Source organism: Eschrichtius robustus, chromosome 10 (genome assembly GCF_028021215.1).
Source record: "Eschrichtius robustus isolate mEscRob2 chromosome 10, mEscRob2.pri, whole genome shotgun sequence".
In the NCBI taxonomy this organism is placed as follows: Eukaryota; Metazoa; Chordata; class Mammalia; order Artiodactyla; family Eschrichtiidae; genus Eschrichtius; species Eschrichtius robustus.
In genome coordinates, this window is record NC_090833.1 from 55,989,241 (window position 1) to 56,007,401 (window position 18,161).

An 18,161-nucleotide genomic window follows, 5' to 3' on the forward strand; every position below is an offset into this window, starting at 1 on the left:
TCAATCAAGTCCAGGAACCGCAGAGAGTCCCATACAGGATAAATCTAAGGAGAAACACGCCAAGACACATATTAATCAAACTATCAAAAATTAAATACAAAGAAAAAATATTAAAAGCAGCAAGGGAAAAACAAAAAATAACATACAAGGGAACCCCCATAAGGTTAACAGCTGATCTTTCAGCAGAAACTCTGCAAGCCTGAAGGGAGTGGCAGACATATTTAAAGTGATGAAAGGGAAAAACCTACAACCATGATTACTCTACCCGGCAAAGATCTCATTCAGATTCAATGGAGAAATTAAAACCTTTACAGACAAGCAAAAGCTAAGAGAATTCAGCACCACCAAACCAGCTTTACAACAAATGCTAAAGGAACTTCTCTAGGCAGGAAACACAAGAGAAGGAAAAGACCTACAATAACAAACCCAAAACAATTAAGAAAATGGTAATAGGAACATACATATCAATAACTACCTTAAATGTAAATGGATTAAATGCTTCCACCCAAAGACATAGACTGGCTGAATGGATACAAAAACAAGACCCATGTATATGCTGTCTACAAGAGACCCACTTCAGACATAGGGACACATGCAGATTGAAAGTGAGGGGATGGAAAAAGATATTCCATGCAAATGGAAACCAAAAGAAAGCTGGAGTAGCAATTCTCATATCAGATAAGATAGGCTTTAAAATAAAGACTATTACAAGAGACAAAGAAGGACACTACACAATGATCACGGGATCAATCCAAGAAGAAGAAATAACAGTTGTAAATATTTATGCATCCAACATAGGAGCACCTCAATACATAAGGCAAATGCTAACAGCCATAAAAGGGGAAATCAACAGTACCACAATCATAGTAACGGACTTTAACACCCCACTTTCACCAAGGGACAGATCAACCAAAATGAAAATAAATAAGGAAACACAAGCTTTAAATGATACATTAAACAACATGGACTTAATAGATATTTATAGGACATTCCATCCAAAAACAACAGAATACACTTTCTTCTCAAGTGCTCCTGGAACATTCTCCAGGATAGATCATATCTTGAGTCACAAATCAAGCCCTGGTAAATTTAAGAAAATTGAAATCGTATCAAGTATCTTTTCCGACCACAACGCTATGAGACTAGATATCAATTACAGGAAAAAATCTGTAAAATATACAAACACATGGAGGCTAAACAATACACTACTAAATAACCAAGAGATCACCAAGAAATCAAAGAGGAAATCAAAAAATACCTAGGAACAAATGACAATGAAAACACGACGACCCAAAACCTATGGGATGCAGCAAAAGCAGTTCTAAGAGGGAAGTTTATAGCAATACAATCCTACCTCAAGAAACAAGAAACATCTCAAATAAACAACCTAACCTTACACCTAAAGCAATTAGAGAAAGAAGAACAAAAAAACCCCAAAGTTAGCAGAAGAAATCATAAATTTCAGATCAGAAATAAATGAAAAAGAAATGCAGGAAACAATAGCAAAGATCAATAAAACTAAAAGCTGGTTCTTTGAGAAGATAAACAAAATTGATAAACCATTAGCGAGACTCATCAAGAAAAAAAGGGAGGAGACTCAAATCAACAGAATTAGAAATTAAAAAGGAGAAGTAACAACTGACACTGCAGAAATACAAAGGATCATGAGAGATTACTACAAGCAACCATATGCCAATAAAATGGACAACCTGGAAGAAATGGACAAATTCTTAGAAAAGCACAACCTTCTGAGACTGAACCAGGAAGAAATAGGAAATATAAACAGACCAATCAAAGTGCTGAAATTGAGACTGTGATTAAAAATCTTCCAACAAACAAAAGCCCAAGACCAGATGGCTTCACAGGCGAATTCTATCAAACATTTAGAGAAGAGCTAACACCTAACCTTCTCAAACTATTCAAAAATGTAGCAGAGGGAGGAACACTCCCAAACTCATTCTACGAGGCCACCATCACCCTGATACCAAAACCAGACAAAGATGTCACAAAGAAAGAAAACTACTGGCCAATATCACTGATGAACATAGATGCAAAAATCCTCAACAAAATACTAGCAAACAGAATGCAACAGCACATTGAAAGGATCATACACCATGATTAAGTGGGGTTTATCCCAGGAACGCAAGGATTCTTCAATATATGCAAATCAGTCAATGTGATAAACCATATTAACAAATTGAAGGAGAAAAACCATATGATCATCTAAATAGATGCAGAAGAAGCTTTCGACAAAATTCAACACCCATTTATGATAAAAACCCTCCAGATGTAGGCCTAGAGGGAACTTACCTCAACATAATAAAGGCCGAATATGACAAACCCACAGCCAACATCCTTCTCAATGGTGAAAAACTGAAACCATTTCCTCTAAGATCAGTAACAAGACAAGGTTGTCCACTCTCACCACTATTATTCAACATAGTTTTGGAAGTTTTAACCACAGCAATCAGAGAAGAAAAAGAAATAAAAGGAATCCAAATCAGAAAAGAAGAAGTAAAGCTGTCACTGTTTGCAGATGACATGATACTATACAAAGAGAATCCCAAAGATGCTACCAGAAAACTACTAGAGCTAATCAATGAATTTGGTAAAGTAGCAGGATACAGAGTTAATGCACAGAAATCTCTTGCATTCCTATACACTAATGATGATAAATCTGAAAGAGAAATTAAGGAAACACTCCCATTTACCATTGCAACAAAAAGAATAAAAAAGACCTACGAATAAACCTACCTAAGGAGATAAAAGACCTGTATGCAGAAAACTATAAGATGCTGATGAAAGAAATTAAAGGTGATACAAACAGTTGGAGAGATATACCATGTTCTTGGATTGGAAGAATCAACATTGTGAAAATGACTATACTACCCAAAGCAATCTACAGATTCAATGCAATCCCTATCAAACTACCACTGGCATTTTTCACAGAACTAGAATAAAATATTTAACAATTTGTATGGAAACACAAAAGACCCCGAATAGCCAAAGCAATCTTGAGAAACAAAAACGGAGCTGGAGGAATCAGGCTCCCAGACTTCAGACTCTACTACAAAGCTACAGTAATCAAGACAGTATGGTACTGGCACAAAAACAGAAATATAGATCAATGGAACAGGATAGAAAGCCCAGAGATAAACCCACTCACATATGGTCACCTTATTTTTGATAAAGGAGGCAAGAATATACAATGGAGAAAAGACAGTCTCTTTAATAAGTGGTGCTGGGAACACTGGACAGCTAAACCATGTAAACCAATGAAATTAGAACACTCCCTAACACCATACACAAAGATAAACTCAAAATGGATTGAAGACCTAAATGTAAGGCCAGACACTATAAAGCTCTTAGAGGAAAACACAGGCAGAACGCTCTATGACATAAATCACAGCAAGATCCTTTTTGACCCACCTCCTAGAGAAATGGAAATAAAAACAAAAGTAAACAAATGGGACCTAATGAAACTTAAAAGCTTTTGCACAGCAAAGGAAACCATAAACAAGACAAAAGACAACCCTCAGAATGGGAGAAAATATTTGCAAATGAAGCAACTGAAAAAGATTAATCTCCAAAATTTACAAGCAGCTCGTGCAGCTCAATATCAAAAAAACAAACAACCCAATCCAAAAATGGGCAGAAGATCTAAATAAACATTTCTCCAAAGAAGATATACAGATTACCAACAAACACATGAAAGGATGCTCAACATCACTAATCATTAGAGAAATGCAAATCAAAATTACAATGAGGTATCACCTCACACCAGTCAGAACGGCCATCATCAAAAAATCTACAAACAGTAAATGCTGGAGAGGGTGGGGAGAAAAGGGAACCGTCTTGCACTGTTGGTGGGAATGTAAATTGATACAGCCACTATGGAGAACAGTATGGAGGTTCCTTAAAAAACTAAAATTAGAACTACCATACGACCCAGCAACCCCACTACTGGGCATACACCCTGAGAAAACCATAATTCAACAAGAGTCATGTACCACAAAGTTCACTGCAGCTCTATTTACAATAGCCAGGATATGGAAGCAACCTAAGTGTCCATCGACAGATGAATGGATAAAGAAGATGTGACACATATATAATATGGAATATTACTCAGCCATAAAAGGAAACGAAATTGAGTTATTTGTAGTGAGGTGGATGGACCTAAGGTCTGTCATACAGAGTGATGTAAGTCAGAAAGAGAAAAACAAATACCGTATGCTAACACATATGTATGGAATCTAAAAAAAAAAAAATGGTTCTAGTGAAACAAGGGCATGACAGGAATCAAGACGCAGACGTAGAGAACGGACTTGAGGACATGGGGTGGGGAAAGGGGAAGCTGGGACAAAGTGAGAGAGTAACATTGACATATATACTCTACCAAATGTAAAATAGATAGCTAGAGGGAAGCAGCCGAATAGCACAGGGAGATCAGCTTGGTGCTTAGTGACCACTTAGAGGGGTGGGATAGTGAGGGTGGGAGGGAGACGCAAGAGGGAGGAGATATGGGGATATATGTATATGTATAGCTGATTCACTTTGTTATAAAGCAGAAACTAACACACCTTTGTAAAGCAATTATACTCCAATAAAGATTTAAAAAAAAAATTTTTTTTAAACCAATAACAAAAGGAAAAAAAAAAAGACACATGCACCTCAGTGTTCATTGCAGCCCTATTTACGATAGCGAAGACATGGAAACAACCTAAAATAAATAAATACATAAATAAATACGTAAATAAATAAATATGCACACGCAGGTCAATGGGTACTTGCATGCAGAGAAGTGACACTGAAAGTAAAACCAAAACTTGCCAGTAGGTTGGGCTTCAGTCAGTTCCTTAGCATCAGTTTTGGTTTGAATTGTCCTCATGTTAAGAGAAAGCCTGAGTTGGATGGGGATGATATCTTTTCTTCTCTTGCTCAGTGTACCTTATCCCCACAATTTTCCGTTATCCGTCCTCGTGCGTCCCTCTGCCAGCTAAAAAGAACCCTGGGTTGGAGCTACTGCTTGTTGCATTGGTCTCGGCAGCAACCTAGGTTTTGTTTTTGTTTCGGCTGTTTGTTTTGTTGGCTTCTATGAGGGAATCTAACAAAGAGCAACTGTTTGTTGTTTTATTTTCTTTTGCGTCTTTGCCTGAGGAGCCGTGCCAAGGCCTGATGTGAGTATCGAGTGGGTTGAGATTTTCTCATACTTTGAGTTGGTGTTGTAGACCATGATAAGGGTGCCATAGTTGGGTAAACATGGGCACATTTTCTCTCCACACCATTGGAGGCGGGAGAAACTGCCTCAGAAATTGTGCTCAGGGGCAAACAAGCTAATTTCCTCCTGTCCTCAAAATAGTAGGATTTCTCTTGCTGGTCCTATGCTTATTATTCTTGTTGAGCAGTTTTATGAGGTGAGATTTTTTTTTTTTTTTCTGCACAAAATAAATCTGCACCAAAAAGAATTTACTCCTGAAATCGTCTCTCTGCTTAGAATTTTGGAGGGTTCATGGAACTTAAAAATTTGGATTTTTACATCTAACACCTGTTTTTGATTATCCCTTTGGCAGGCAGTCAACATTCCAGGCTAGCCTGTGTTTACAAGCTGTATTCAGGTGTAAGCTGTTAAAAAAAAAAAACTATAATTACATTAACTTATAGGCAACCATTATTTAACAAAAGCGTGATTTGGGCCTACTAAAAGGCTTAATATTCTACATAAAATGATGAAAGAATGTTTAGCAAAATGAAGGAAAACTGCAACTATTGCTATTTATTGGTCACTATCCAGGTGCACATAGTAGAAAAGAGATGACAATGGATTCATGTGAGAAAGGGTTGAAGTGAGGAGGTGAAACTTGAATGAAATTACCTACAAATAAGGTCTTGTGACTCTGAAATTCTGTGGTTCTGTGGAAGGGAATGATTGACATACAGTGACAAAAATGTACAGTAAGAATATTCAGTGTGAGCAGTAATCAGACAGTTGTAGCAGGAGTCAAATGCCAGTTGACCTGGATGTTTTTTAAGCTCCCTTTGAAGCCTAAGATTCTATGAATAGATGAACTATATCTCTTGCCACTTGGAACTGGTCTATTTGCCTTTATTACGTGAACTCTCACCATCAGCAGGATGTTCCTTTCCCACTCTTCAACATGTCTTCTCAGATTTCTTCTGTCTGTGAGCCTTTCCATTAAACTGCAGCTCCTCATAGGCAAAGACCACACCTTTTAGGTTCTCTGAATCCCAAGTACCCCTCACAGTGCCTCACAATATGCATGGGTGCTCATTGGGTGCTTGTTGAGTTGTTGAATTAATTGATTTGATGAAATGGCAGATGAATCACCAGATGTGGGGTATTTGCATAATATACAGCGGGCATTGGGGCTGATGGAGGTGATGCAGATTTCTCAGGGACAGTATTAGGTGTCATGCTTCAGAGCTGACTTTCTTTAAGATGCATTGGACAGTAATCCATAGGTTGTTGTGTGTCATTTTTATTCCACATGGCAATGTCCAAATATACCACATGCCTTAACTGTAGCATACTTGGGTTACCCTGTAATGAGGCATACTTGGGTTACCCTGTAATGAGGCAACTGCAGCCTGACCTCCTCATGTCCCACGCTGCTCTACTGCTGTGGGGCTCCCTCAGGTTGTGTTCCCCTAATCTTCAAATCAACTCACAGAATTCCAGGATAGATAAAGGAATCTGAAATGTTATCCAGCCCCAATCACCTCAGTGCCCTCCAGCCCTCTCTAATAACCCTGGGGCTGATTCCCAGTTCTTAGTCTCCCGACCTCTCTACTGTCAACCACTTCTGTTTCTTGGGATTTCCTCCCTTGGCTCTGAGATATTGTGATGGGGAAGCTTTTCACTCTTAGGATCATTTCTTCTCTGCTTTTGTCTCTGGTCTCTTACTCCTGCTCTCCAAATTTTGGGGCATTCCTCAGAGTTCGGATCTTTTCTTTCTAACCTCTCTTTTTATACTCTCCCCCTCAGAGAGTTAATTCATTACCCAAAGTCAACTAACATTTTATTAGAAGTAACTTATTTATCTTTATCTCTAGTCCCAAATTGTGTCCCAAACTCTAGACCTACATTTTTCTTGACTGCCTTGCATTACTTCATGACTCAAACCTAACTCATCGTCTTCCCTTTAAAAATCAGCTCTTGATCTTATATTTCCTCCCCTCCACCCCCACCCAATAACATCAATATTGTTCTGATAGTCTGGCCTCAAAACCACAGTCAACTTGTTGCTTCTGTTTCTTTCCCATGTGACTAATCACTTGTCAATTGTTTTGTCAGTTGTCCTGTCAATTATCTTATAGACAGGAAGTTTCTCCTTCCTCTCCCTTTCTTCCCTTTTCTGATCCTAAATCAGATGCTTTACCAAACATCTGGATGAACACTGTGACCCCCTAATCAAGTAGCTGGCCTCCAATTCCACTCTCCCTCTATTATATACTGAAAAAAAAATACAAACTCAGATTTAATCTTTTCAAACTTCTTTGTTACTGTCACTCAGTTTTTGAGTGACTCTCACTGTTTTTTATTGGCAGCTCTGCCTGGCATTAAGCTCTTAACATTCTTGTCTCAAACTATATTTCCAGCCAGGTTATGCTGTTCATTGTCTTCCTCAACATGCCCTGTGTGTTTGCACCTCTAAAACTTTGCTCCTGGGTCATCTGCAGTGCCCTCAAGAGTTGTTCCAACTCTCCAATTTCTACCAGTGCTTCAAAGACTCATTTCAAATCCCACCCATCTGAGAAGTCCCCCTTCTTCCAGTCAGCTTCCAGGGTTTGGGCATCTTCATGCAAAATATTTTACACCACTTAGTAGTACTTTTCATGTGTATGAGTTTTAAACTTCTGACTATGTTATAATGTCTTTAAGGGCAGGGATCCTTTCTTAGATGAATCCCTCTATTGATTCTCCACAGTCTAATGCAAAGACTTGTAAAAAATGTCAGCTCAGTGTTTATTGACTAAAAAGTTGAGATTCAATTTGAATTTAAGTTAAATTGAAGGCTACAGATTGTCTACCTATGTCTAGATGGTTTAGATATTGAATACTGAAAGATTACTGATCCACCTCTAAAAACAGAGTCACTGTTGTTAAGATTCCCTGAAATCTCAAATGCCTGTAGGAACTGGTAGACAGTAAAATGTGTGATAATACAATAGGGAGTAGCAGGGCCTGGGGCAAACTCTGCATTACTTGCCAAAGGCATTCAAATCCAAATTATTTTAAAACATTGCTACTTACAATTCTTGCTTTAGACACTTGGCTTCAAAAACAGTGATTTAGTCAGGTATTTCAATTCAGTTTGTTGTGTATTTATCTAGGTCTTCACAGATACCCAGGGCTGTGCTAGACACTTGGGAAGAGGGAGGAGCAAAATGAGTTAAGACTGGCAATGTTCAGCAGAGAATAAAGTGTTATTCAAACATGATCCTTTATGCTGGTTATTATTACACAAAGAAATTATTTGCTAGGATTCTTGAGATATTTCCATAAAGTGCCTGTGCCTTGGTTATTCTAGAGACCAGAGAATTCTGAAAGATTTGTTTCTGTCTTATTTACCTCTGCATACCAGAGCTTGCCACACAGAAAATATAGAGTAAATATCTTGAATAAAAGAAAGAAAGAATTAAAACCTCTGTACATAATTTCAGCACCATAAATTTCATTTCATCTATAAATTCACAAATAGCTTTCAGTAGATAGGTGAAATGGCAAGAAACTGGGCCTGAAGCAACCAGAAAGTGAACCTTTTAGCACCTATAGTAATTTTTGGTTCTCTTGCAAATTTTGCTTGGAAAAGTTTTCCTGCTTACATTTTCTGCTTACAACCTTCTCCTCAGAATTTACAGAAATTTTCTTGATTTTTCTGGAAAGATACGACTTCTTAATACAATTGAATAAATTGATGTTAGTATCTTTTATGGAGAAATAAGCAGAATAAGATCTAAACATCTACTAAGCAGAAAGTTAGACGTAACCTATTAAATACAAGATAGACAAGAAGTACTCTGAAAGGTACAACAGTTCTGCAAACATTTACTTAGGAGGCACAGGGGAGTAGTCGTGAAAGAGGTGGCGCTGAGTGACTCTTAAAGACTAGGTAGACTTTACCAGGCGAAACCTTCATGGGTTAGTGAAAGGAGTGGTCGTATTAGGAATTCATGGCAATTTTAGACCAAAGATCATCAGTCACCATCCTAAGTAATAATGACAATGAATGTGAAGAACGCTTTGCCATTTACAAAGTATTTTTCACATACCTTGTCCACAGTCATTTCTGTTTACTGCCTGTGGTGTGGTCAAGAGCTTCAGATATTAGAGAACTCGATGATTTCCGATTTCCACCCCTCGCAATCTCACCATTGCGAAGGTGAGAAGGGCCATTTATGGCTCTTGGACCACAGGAGCATGATCTAATCATTCAGCAAATATTAATGAGGACCGACCATGTATTAGGAGCTGTTTGGGGTGCCAGGGATATAGTAAGGAACAAAAACAGACAGAAATTTCTGCCCTTGGGGAGCTTAATCTTCCTTGAGCAGGATAGAGAAACAGAGGAAAAAGAGAAGCAGCAACAGAAACAAAAGGAAAACCAGAAGAAGCAGAAGGAGGAAGAGGAAGAAGAAAAAGAGGAGGGGGAGGGAGGAGAATGTCCACTGAAGCAGGAACCTTCCACTTGACGGTATCCGTAAACTCTTGAAGATTTCTCCAGGTCCACTTCTCCCTAGATGAGGACATAGCTGACCAACCAAACTTCACATTACTTGTCACTGGCTCTGCCACAACCTAGGCAACGAAGGTTATGCAACTCCCTACATTACTTTGTGTTCCTAATAGCAAAGTGCCTAAATTATCAAAAGTTTAACTTTATGTCTATGTACACATTCATATATATACACATTTATAAGTTGAAGTTTATTACTTATCTCCATGATATCATTTTAACTCACTTTCTTAAATGCCTTTTAGAGGGGAGGAGTAAAAGACTTTAGCTGGAATAAGGCCATTCTTACATATCTTAACTTTATCTTAAACACTAGTGATCAACTGTTACTGATAGGCCAATAATACTTGTGGTAGTTAGAAATGGAATCACACTTTAATATCAAAAATATTAAAATGTTCACGGTTCATCAAAAATCTTGATATGTTACACACTTGAGTATTACCTAACATGACGAAACAAAATGGTAGAGATTGGTTGTTAGTTGCATAGATGGTACATAGAAGGGACCTTGGAAGTCACCTAGTTCACCCCTTCTTTTGTAGAGACTGGCGAGTGAGTTCCTAAGGCAGCAGGGGCAGAGCAAAGACTGGAACTCCTGTCTCCTGATGCCTAGCTCAGAGCTGCTGCTTCCACCACACCACCAAGAGAAGCAGCTTTTCTGGTGGCCTGGGTGAGAGCCAAGGGGGCAGCAATTTGAGCAGGACTTTGCACAAATCTAAAAAGAGTAGCTTTCACTTCTTACTCTCAAGCTTGATCATCTCCTGACTGAGAGGGCCCTTCTTGACTCCTGGAGCCACCAGAAAAAGTTCTTGAAGCTTATCCTATGTCATTCTGTTCCATTTTAGGTAATGACTTGCCCTCAACTGCAATACTATGACATGTTCATAGGCAGAATTATCAAGAATTACCCATAAATTCATTAAGAATTATCCAGAAATTAAGAAATTCAGCTAAACTGATCATTTGATTAAAAACTACTTTTTTCCATTCACATTCCAAAGTATTCATTAGAGGCCAGCCTGCCTGATATAAAGATAGCTACAATGAGCACCCTCTGCTTGATGGAAAAGCTAGCAAAACCAAACATGTACATAAGGAATATACAATTAAGATGAAAATGAACAGCTGACCAGGCATAGACAATAAGATATTTATATCCAAAACAAAGGTGAATTTTAAAAGGGGAGGCTAGAGAGAGATGTGGTTGTTTGAACTTGTTCATTGTATTGTGGAGAAGAGTCGTCACAATGCTCATTTGGCCAAAGGAGTGCCTTACACATGGACACTCTGTAAATGATGCACTGAGTTAATTAATTTTGGCAATGCACTCTGTAAGTTCTAAGTAAATTCTTTCAGGCCTTGCCTGTCAGAGTATGAAAGAGTTCATACTTCCCCAATATTAAAGGCTTCAAGAACCTGCTCTTTCAGAAAACGTGGTTCTCCTAAGGAACCCAGAGGGCAGAGGTCTTATCCAGATAGCCTAGTCTTTTGAGAGAGGTTGGTGAGGGGCTTGAGATACCTGTGGAGACATTCTTCTGGGAGATAATCTTGTAAATAATCTTGCTGTTAAAAAGGGATCACCTTCCACCTCTTGTAGAAACTCTTGCTTCAACATGCACCCTTTGCTTAAACAATACCAGGGATGCCTCCCCACCCCATTAGTGGCCCATTGTGTTGTGAGTGGCTCCATTCGATGGAAAGTTCTTATTTGCGGCTAAAATAAACAACCAAGTTAAGGTTTCTGTTTCTCTGATAGAGTGGAGTCAAGTGGGAGCCAGTGATCTCAGATTCCCGAGTATGATGCTAAATTGTCATGCACGCAAGCACTCATTCACTTGTCCATTCGGCACACAGTTATAAGGACCTAATCAAGTGCAGTCCACTCTCCGTATCTGAAGGGTTCTGCAACCCTACATATATGGCCGACTATATTATGCCATTTTACATGAGGGACTTGAGCATCTGTGGATTTTGGTATCCGCAGAGGATCCTGGAACCAATATCCTGCAGATACCAAGGGATGACTGTACAAAGAGCTCCTATTCTAGCCTGGAAAACAGAAGTATAATAAATCAGCATACCAGCAATGAGTTAAGTACTTACACTAGAGGTGAGTAGCAGATACAATTGAGGCAGAAGAAATAGACTAAGGCAGTTAGAAAAGACTTATCCACTTCTGTTGAATGCATGAAATGTAAGGCCACTTAGGAGCTATTTATGATGCAATACAATTTTTTAAGCTCATGAAGAAATTGAGATAGAAGAAAAATAAGATTAGAAAAAATAGGATGAGATTAGGTGAGAGATTAGACTTCTCAAAGCACCTGTGAGGTCCTAGTCATGGAAAGCACATGTGTTTCTCTGTGGCCAAGGCAGGAGGTGCCAGATCAGGGAAGGTTTTGTAGGCCACACTAAAGGAGAACTTCACCTTGCAAATAGTGGGAGTTGTTGAAGTCTTTTAAGCAGGAGTGACATGGTCAGATTTGATTATTCAGTATTCAAGAGATTGTTCTGCCTGCTAGGTAAAGAGATAGTTCATCCAACAAATATTAACCAAGTGCCTACTTATTGCCAGACTCTGTTCTGGGGCTGAAGGCATAGTAGTAAGCAAACAGACAACGATCCCTGTCCTTTGAGTGATTATATTCTAATGGAAGATGACAGGTAATAATATAATAAACAAGTACACTATATGGTAAGTTAGATGGTAATGAAAGTTTTGGAAAAGAAAGACAGACAAGGAGAATTGGGAATGCTGGAGGGGTGGAGCTGTTGCAGTTTTTTGCATAAGGCAGTCTCACCAGAAAGAGCAAAGAAAGCATCCAGGTGTAGGGACAGGCACACTGGCAGCAGGATCCACGCTTGAAGGGATGGATTTGGGGAAGACACTACACAGGCCTGGAAGTGGGCTTAGGGCCATTTGGGCAGTGAATTCCAGCATCCCAAGGACCCAGATTATAATGGGTAGTGGGGGGAGGTCAAGATGTCCAGATGACACCTCTCAACCCAGCAAACACCTCACACTGCAGGGAGGGGCATGGCTACGGTGCGCTCATCTAAAGCATGGCAGGGGGACTCAAGACAGAGGCCCCTATTACCTGGGTTATTGGAGAGACTTAGGAGTTTATTCTCAGTGAAATATTGAGCCATCAAAATGTTTTGAGCAGACCTGCTTTGACTTACATTTTTAAAGAATCACTCTGGCTCCTGTGTTGAGAATCAACTGTAGGAAGGCAAGGTTAGAATCACCAAGAGACACGATAATGGCTTAGGTTGATATGGAAGCAGTGAGACATGGTCAGATTCTGGATATATTTGAAAGAAGGGCCTATAGGATGTGTTAATGAATCAGATGCTGGTGAGAGAAGACAGGAGTCAAGGATGACGCCAAGGTTTGTGACGACAAGAGAAGGATGGAGCAGAAGGAAACAAGGCTAGGAGGTAAAAATGGCAGTGAGGAGGCTCTGCTATGGTGTAAGCTGAAATGACGAGAAGCTGAATTAAGGTGATGGCAGTAGGGTGTTGGGAACAAGAGGCATCATCCAAGAAGTATCCAGGAAGTAGAATTAATAGGACTGGGGGATGGACTGAATGTGCAAGATGAGCGATGTGTAGGTTTAAGATGACGCCCCCAGGATTCCAGCTTGAAGTAGGAGTTATTATTATTGGCACTTTAGGGAAATGGGACACAAAAAGTTTTCATAAACTGTCTAAGGTCTTAGAGGCTAATAATTTGTAGACTCAGAATTTGAACTCAGATGTGTCTGACATTAGAACCTGAGCTTTTAACCATTGCATGGGGCACTTTATCCCAGGAGAAAGAAGGCTGCTAGTTGGAAAGTACCTTTATGACAGTGTCTGTCTCTCAGTTGATTCAAGGAGACAGTGTGCAAGGAAAGTCCCCTTGGATGGGCAGGGAAGAAGGGGAAGTTAAAACGAGTGATGGGTGAACCAGGAGTCCTTTCTGTTGCCAGAACTGCATGTTGCATGCTATCCTTTTGTACTCTAGGAAAAAAAAAAATGCTGGGCAAGTGCTAGGCTGCAGGTGCAGCTTAAAATGGTATCTTTTCTGGATATATTTGCATTTTCAGTAAGGAAGAGGGTTTTCAAGTCTAGCTAAGGTGTGTCTTGAGCATTTCCTGGTAGAAAGCACTAGATTCTGTTCCTAGTTGTTATCTTCTGTAATATTTCTCTCCCTAAACTAAAAACAAGAATACAGCCCACTGTGGACCTTGCATTCGCTTCTAGCTACCGCCTCATATCTCTGCCCCCTTTTATAGCACTATTCTCTAACAAGTTGCCTATATTCTGTTGTCTCCACTTCCTTATTTCCTATTTTTATCTGTACCAGATCTACTGATACTGTGTTTATCAGGGTCATCCATGACCTTCATACTGCTAAATCCAGTTCTCAGAAACATTTGGCTCAACTGATCACTCCCTCCTTCCAGCAATATGTTTTAAACTCTAGGTTTTATTATTATTTATTACTATTATTTTATTTATTATTATATTTATTATTTTATTATTATTTAGGAATGGTGAGGCCAACAGATCAGGAGGTGACTGCCATTGAAAAAATAGTTTCACAGATCCCAAGAGAAAGGGGCATGCCACACCATAGTGGGCCATACAGGCAAATACCAGGGTCACACAGGAGGCAGAGGGAGAGGGGGAAAAGTGGGCAGGAGCCTCTACTGTGGCTTCCACAGGAAGGAATGGGGCTAGTTTGTATAATTTCAGCAGACTCTGGGGGCATGGGGTATCTGGTATCTGGCCCTAGGGTGATTAGGGCAAAGAGATAGTGACCCAGAGAGTGAGAGCCCAATAAAGAGGTGATTGGAGGTAGGGCTCTGGACTGGTTGGTTTGCATATGAAAGGCACACTCAAGGGACAGTTGTTTACTGTCTCTAGGAATTGGCTAATCCTGAGGAGGCAGTCCCTCTAAAGTCAGCAAGATTCCAGATGTCAAAGCATCAGAATACAGAAAATAAAAGAGATGGTTAATTTGCCTTTATATCCCTTCTCTCAATCTTCTTTGGTAGTACCCTCCCTCTCAAAGACCCATAAATGTTGGAATGCCCCATATCTCAGTCCTTTGACACCTTCTCTTCTCTATCTCTCTTTAGGTGATACCATGCAGCACCATGGCTTTAAGTAACACTTATGCATGGATGACTCCCAAATTTATATCTCTGCCCCAAACTTTGGACCACCAGTTGTCCAACCACCTACTAAACATCTTTACTTGAATGTCTAATAGACATCTCAAACCAAACATATTCCAAATACAATTTTTGATTTCTGCTCCCTAATCTGCTTCATTCTTAGTCTTCTCCTTTTTAATAAATAGTGTCTCCATTGCCCTAGTGACTCAAGCCCTGAACCTAGAAATTTTCCTGGATCTCTTTACTTTTGCCAAACTACATTTCCAACCTCTCAGCAATTCCCATCAAATCTTCTTGAGAATATAGAAGACTTAAATAAATGGAAAGACATGCCGCATTCATGGATTAGAAGACTTAATATTATAAAGATGGCTATATTCCCCATTGGATCTACAGATTCAGTATAATCCCTATCAAAATTCCAGCTGCTTTTTTTGTGTGGAAATAGACAAGTTGATCCTAAAATTCACATGGAAATGCAAGGGAGCAAGAATAGCCACACACACACACACACACACACACACAAAGTCTTAAGAAAAGAAAAACAAGGTGGAAGATTCACATTTCCCGATTTCAAAACTTACCACAAAGCTTCCGTGTAATCAACAATCTGTGATACTGACATAGGATAGACATATAGTTCAATGGAATAGAATTGAGATTCTAGAACTAAGCCCATACATTTAATGTCAATTGATTTTTGGTGAGGGTGCTATGACAATTCAATGGAGAAAGAATACTCCTTTAAACAAACTATGCAGAGTCAACCGGATGTCCATGTGCAAATCAATGAATCTGGAGCCTTACCTCACACCATACACAAAAATTAACTCAAACTGCATCAAAGACCTAAATATTAGAACTAAAGCTATAAAATTCTCAAAAGAAAACATAGACGTAAATCTTTGTGACCTTGGATTAGGCAGTGTTTTCTTAGAGATGACACCTAAAGCACAAGCAATTAAAAGAGAAAACAGATAAACTGGCCTTCATCAAAATTAAATTAATTTGTACTTTATAATTAAAACATTTGTGCTTCAAAGAACACTACCAAGAAACTGAAAATACAATCACAGAATAGGAGAAAGTAATTGCAAATCATATATTTGATAAACAGTTTGGCAGTTTCTCAAAAAGTTAAATATAGAGTTACCATTTAACTGATCAATTCCACTCCTACATATATAATCAAGTGATTTGGAAACATGTCTACACAAAAACTTGTACATGAATGTCATAGTAACATTACTCATAACAGCCAACAAGTGGAAACAACTCAAATGTCCATCAACTGATGAATGGATAAGAAAGATGTGATGTGTTCATACAATGGAATATTATTCAGTCATAGAAAGGAATGAAGTATTGGTAATGTGTTACAATACAGATGAGTCTTGAAAATAATATGCTCAGTGAAAGAAGCTATACACAAAAGACCACAAGACCATATTGTATGATTCCATTTATATAAAATATCCAGAATAAGCAAATTGATAGAGACAGAAAGGAGATGAGTGAATGCCAGGGACTGGAGGGAGAGGGAAGAAGAATTGGGGGGTTGGGGCTTCCCTGGTGGTGCAGTGGTTGAGAATCTGCCTGCCAATGCAGGGGACACGGGTTCGAGCCCTGGTCTGGGAAGATCCCACATGCCGCGGAGCAACTAGGCCCGTGAGCCACAATTACTGAGCCTGCGCATCTGGAGCCTGTGCTCCACAAGAGAGGCCGCGATAATGAGAGGTCCGCGCACTGCGATGAAGAATGGCCCCCACTTGCCGCAACTAGAGAAAGCCCTCACACAGAAACGAAGACCCAACACAGCCATAAAATAAATAAATAAATTAAAAAAAAAAAAAAAAAAGAATTGGGGGGTTTCTGCTAATGGGTATTGGGTTCCTTTTTGCAGTGATGAAAATGATCCAAAATTAGACAGTGGTGTGGGTTGCACAATTCTGTAGAATATACTAAAAACCACTGAATCATCTGTGTCTTAAATATATATGTATACACACACACATAATCCTCTATTGTATGTCAATTATACTCCAATAAAGATATTAAAAATTTTAATAAATTTAAGGGACCAATTTTAATACATTTTAAAAATGTATAAATATAAAAAACCTTCAACAGACCCCTTCTCACCTCCACTAGCCCCACCACTCTGGTCCAAACTATTATCATCTCTGCGAAAACATTTCTTACTGATCTTTCTGCTTTCAATCTTGCCCATCCCACTCTCCTTCACAGCGGTAGTCTATTGTCTACACCAAAACTGAATCCTCTTTTAAAAATGTAAATGAGATCATGTCATTCTCCTGATCCAGATCCTCCACTGGCTTTCCATTGTACTCAGAGCAGCTCTGCTTTTACCTGATTTAGATGTATGGCTCCAATTGATTCCCCTTGAAGAAATGGTTCCATGGCTAATAAAATTTTGAAAGCCTCTTTGAGGACAAAAAAAGCTGACAGTGGTATACCCTGTCCCTTTTGCCTTCAACCGTGAGAAGTCCTTGGGTGGGAAAGTTTGTGAGCAAAAGTGGAAGCACGAGAGGTGAAGCAGGACTAAGGTTTGGCACCCACTCAGTTGGGTCTGCAGTTCTCTGCAATCCCTGTCTGCACCTCTTATAACAGGTAGTTCAAGTGATGGGCACACTGGATCACAGCACTCTAAAGAGCTTGACAACTTTACCTGCTCAGTCAACTAGCAAGTATTTATTGAGAATCCAGCTCTGTTCTATTGAGCACTGAGTGTCCAACTCACAGAGTTCCAGCCCAGCTGGAAAAGATGATGTGCATTATTCATCTGATGAACAAGACTGGTTTTCAAGGGCCTACACTGAAACTATGGAAGAAACAAAGAGGTACAGATAACCAGCTGTGTGGGTAACTCATGAGCACTGGTTCATATGAGCTTCTAATTTGGATCGATAAAGGGTGCCTCGCTTCTTCTTACCCCATCTCTCCTCTCCTTTAGGCAATCACCCTTTAACTTCTCTTCCCAGCTCTGCTCCACCATGGTCCACTGCCTCCCCAAAAGATTTGTTTACCAGTCATTTCCCTGTTTTCAGAAGTGAGCAAATGACCAAATCATGAGACCCAGAAAAAAAAAAAATCTGCAGAAGGCTCTGAGACTTTCAATTGTCTGTTTCAGATCCGGTACAGAACATGTTCCTCCTCCTGCTAATAATTTTGAGCCTCAGAATGCTGCTTCATCAGACAGCAGGTAAGAAAGGTC

General features: G+C 39.4%; 1 protein-coding gene across 1 annotated transcript in view; it reads left to right on the plus strand.

Annotated features, from left to right (window-relative positions):
• Positions 1-10,205: 10,205 nt before the first annotated feature.
• Positions 10,206-18,161, plus strand: part of PDCD1LG2 (programmed cell death 1 ligand 2) — a 57,032-nt gene continuing 49,076 nt past the window's right edge. The window contains exons 1-3 of the mRNA XM_068553986.1: positions 10,206-10,221; positions 11,743-11,868; positions 18,078-18,149. Of these exons, the coding sequence (XP_068410087.1) occupies positions 10,206-10,221; positions 11,743-11,868; positions 18,078-18,149 (214 nt within the window). The remainder of the gene's footprint in view (positions 10,222-11,742; positions 11,869-18,077; positions 18,150-18,161) is intronic.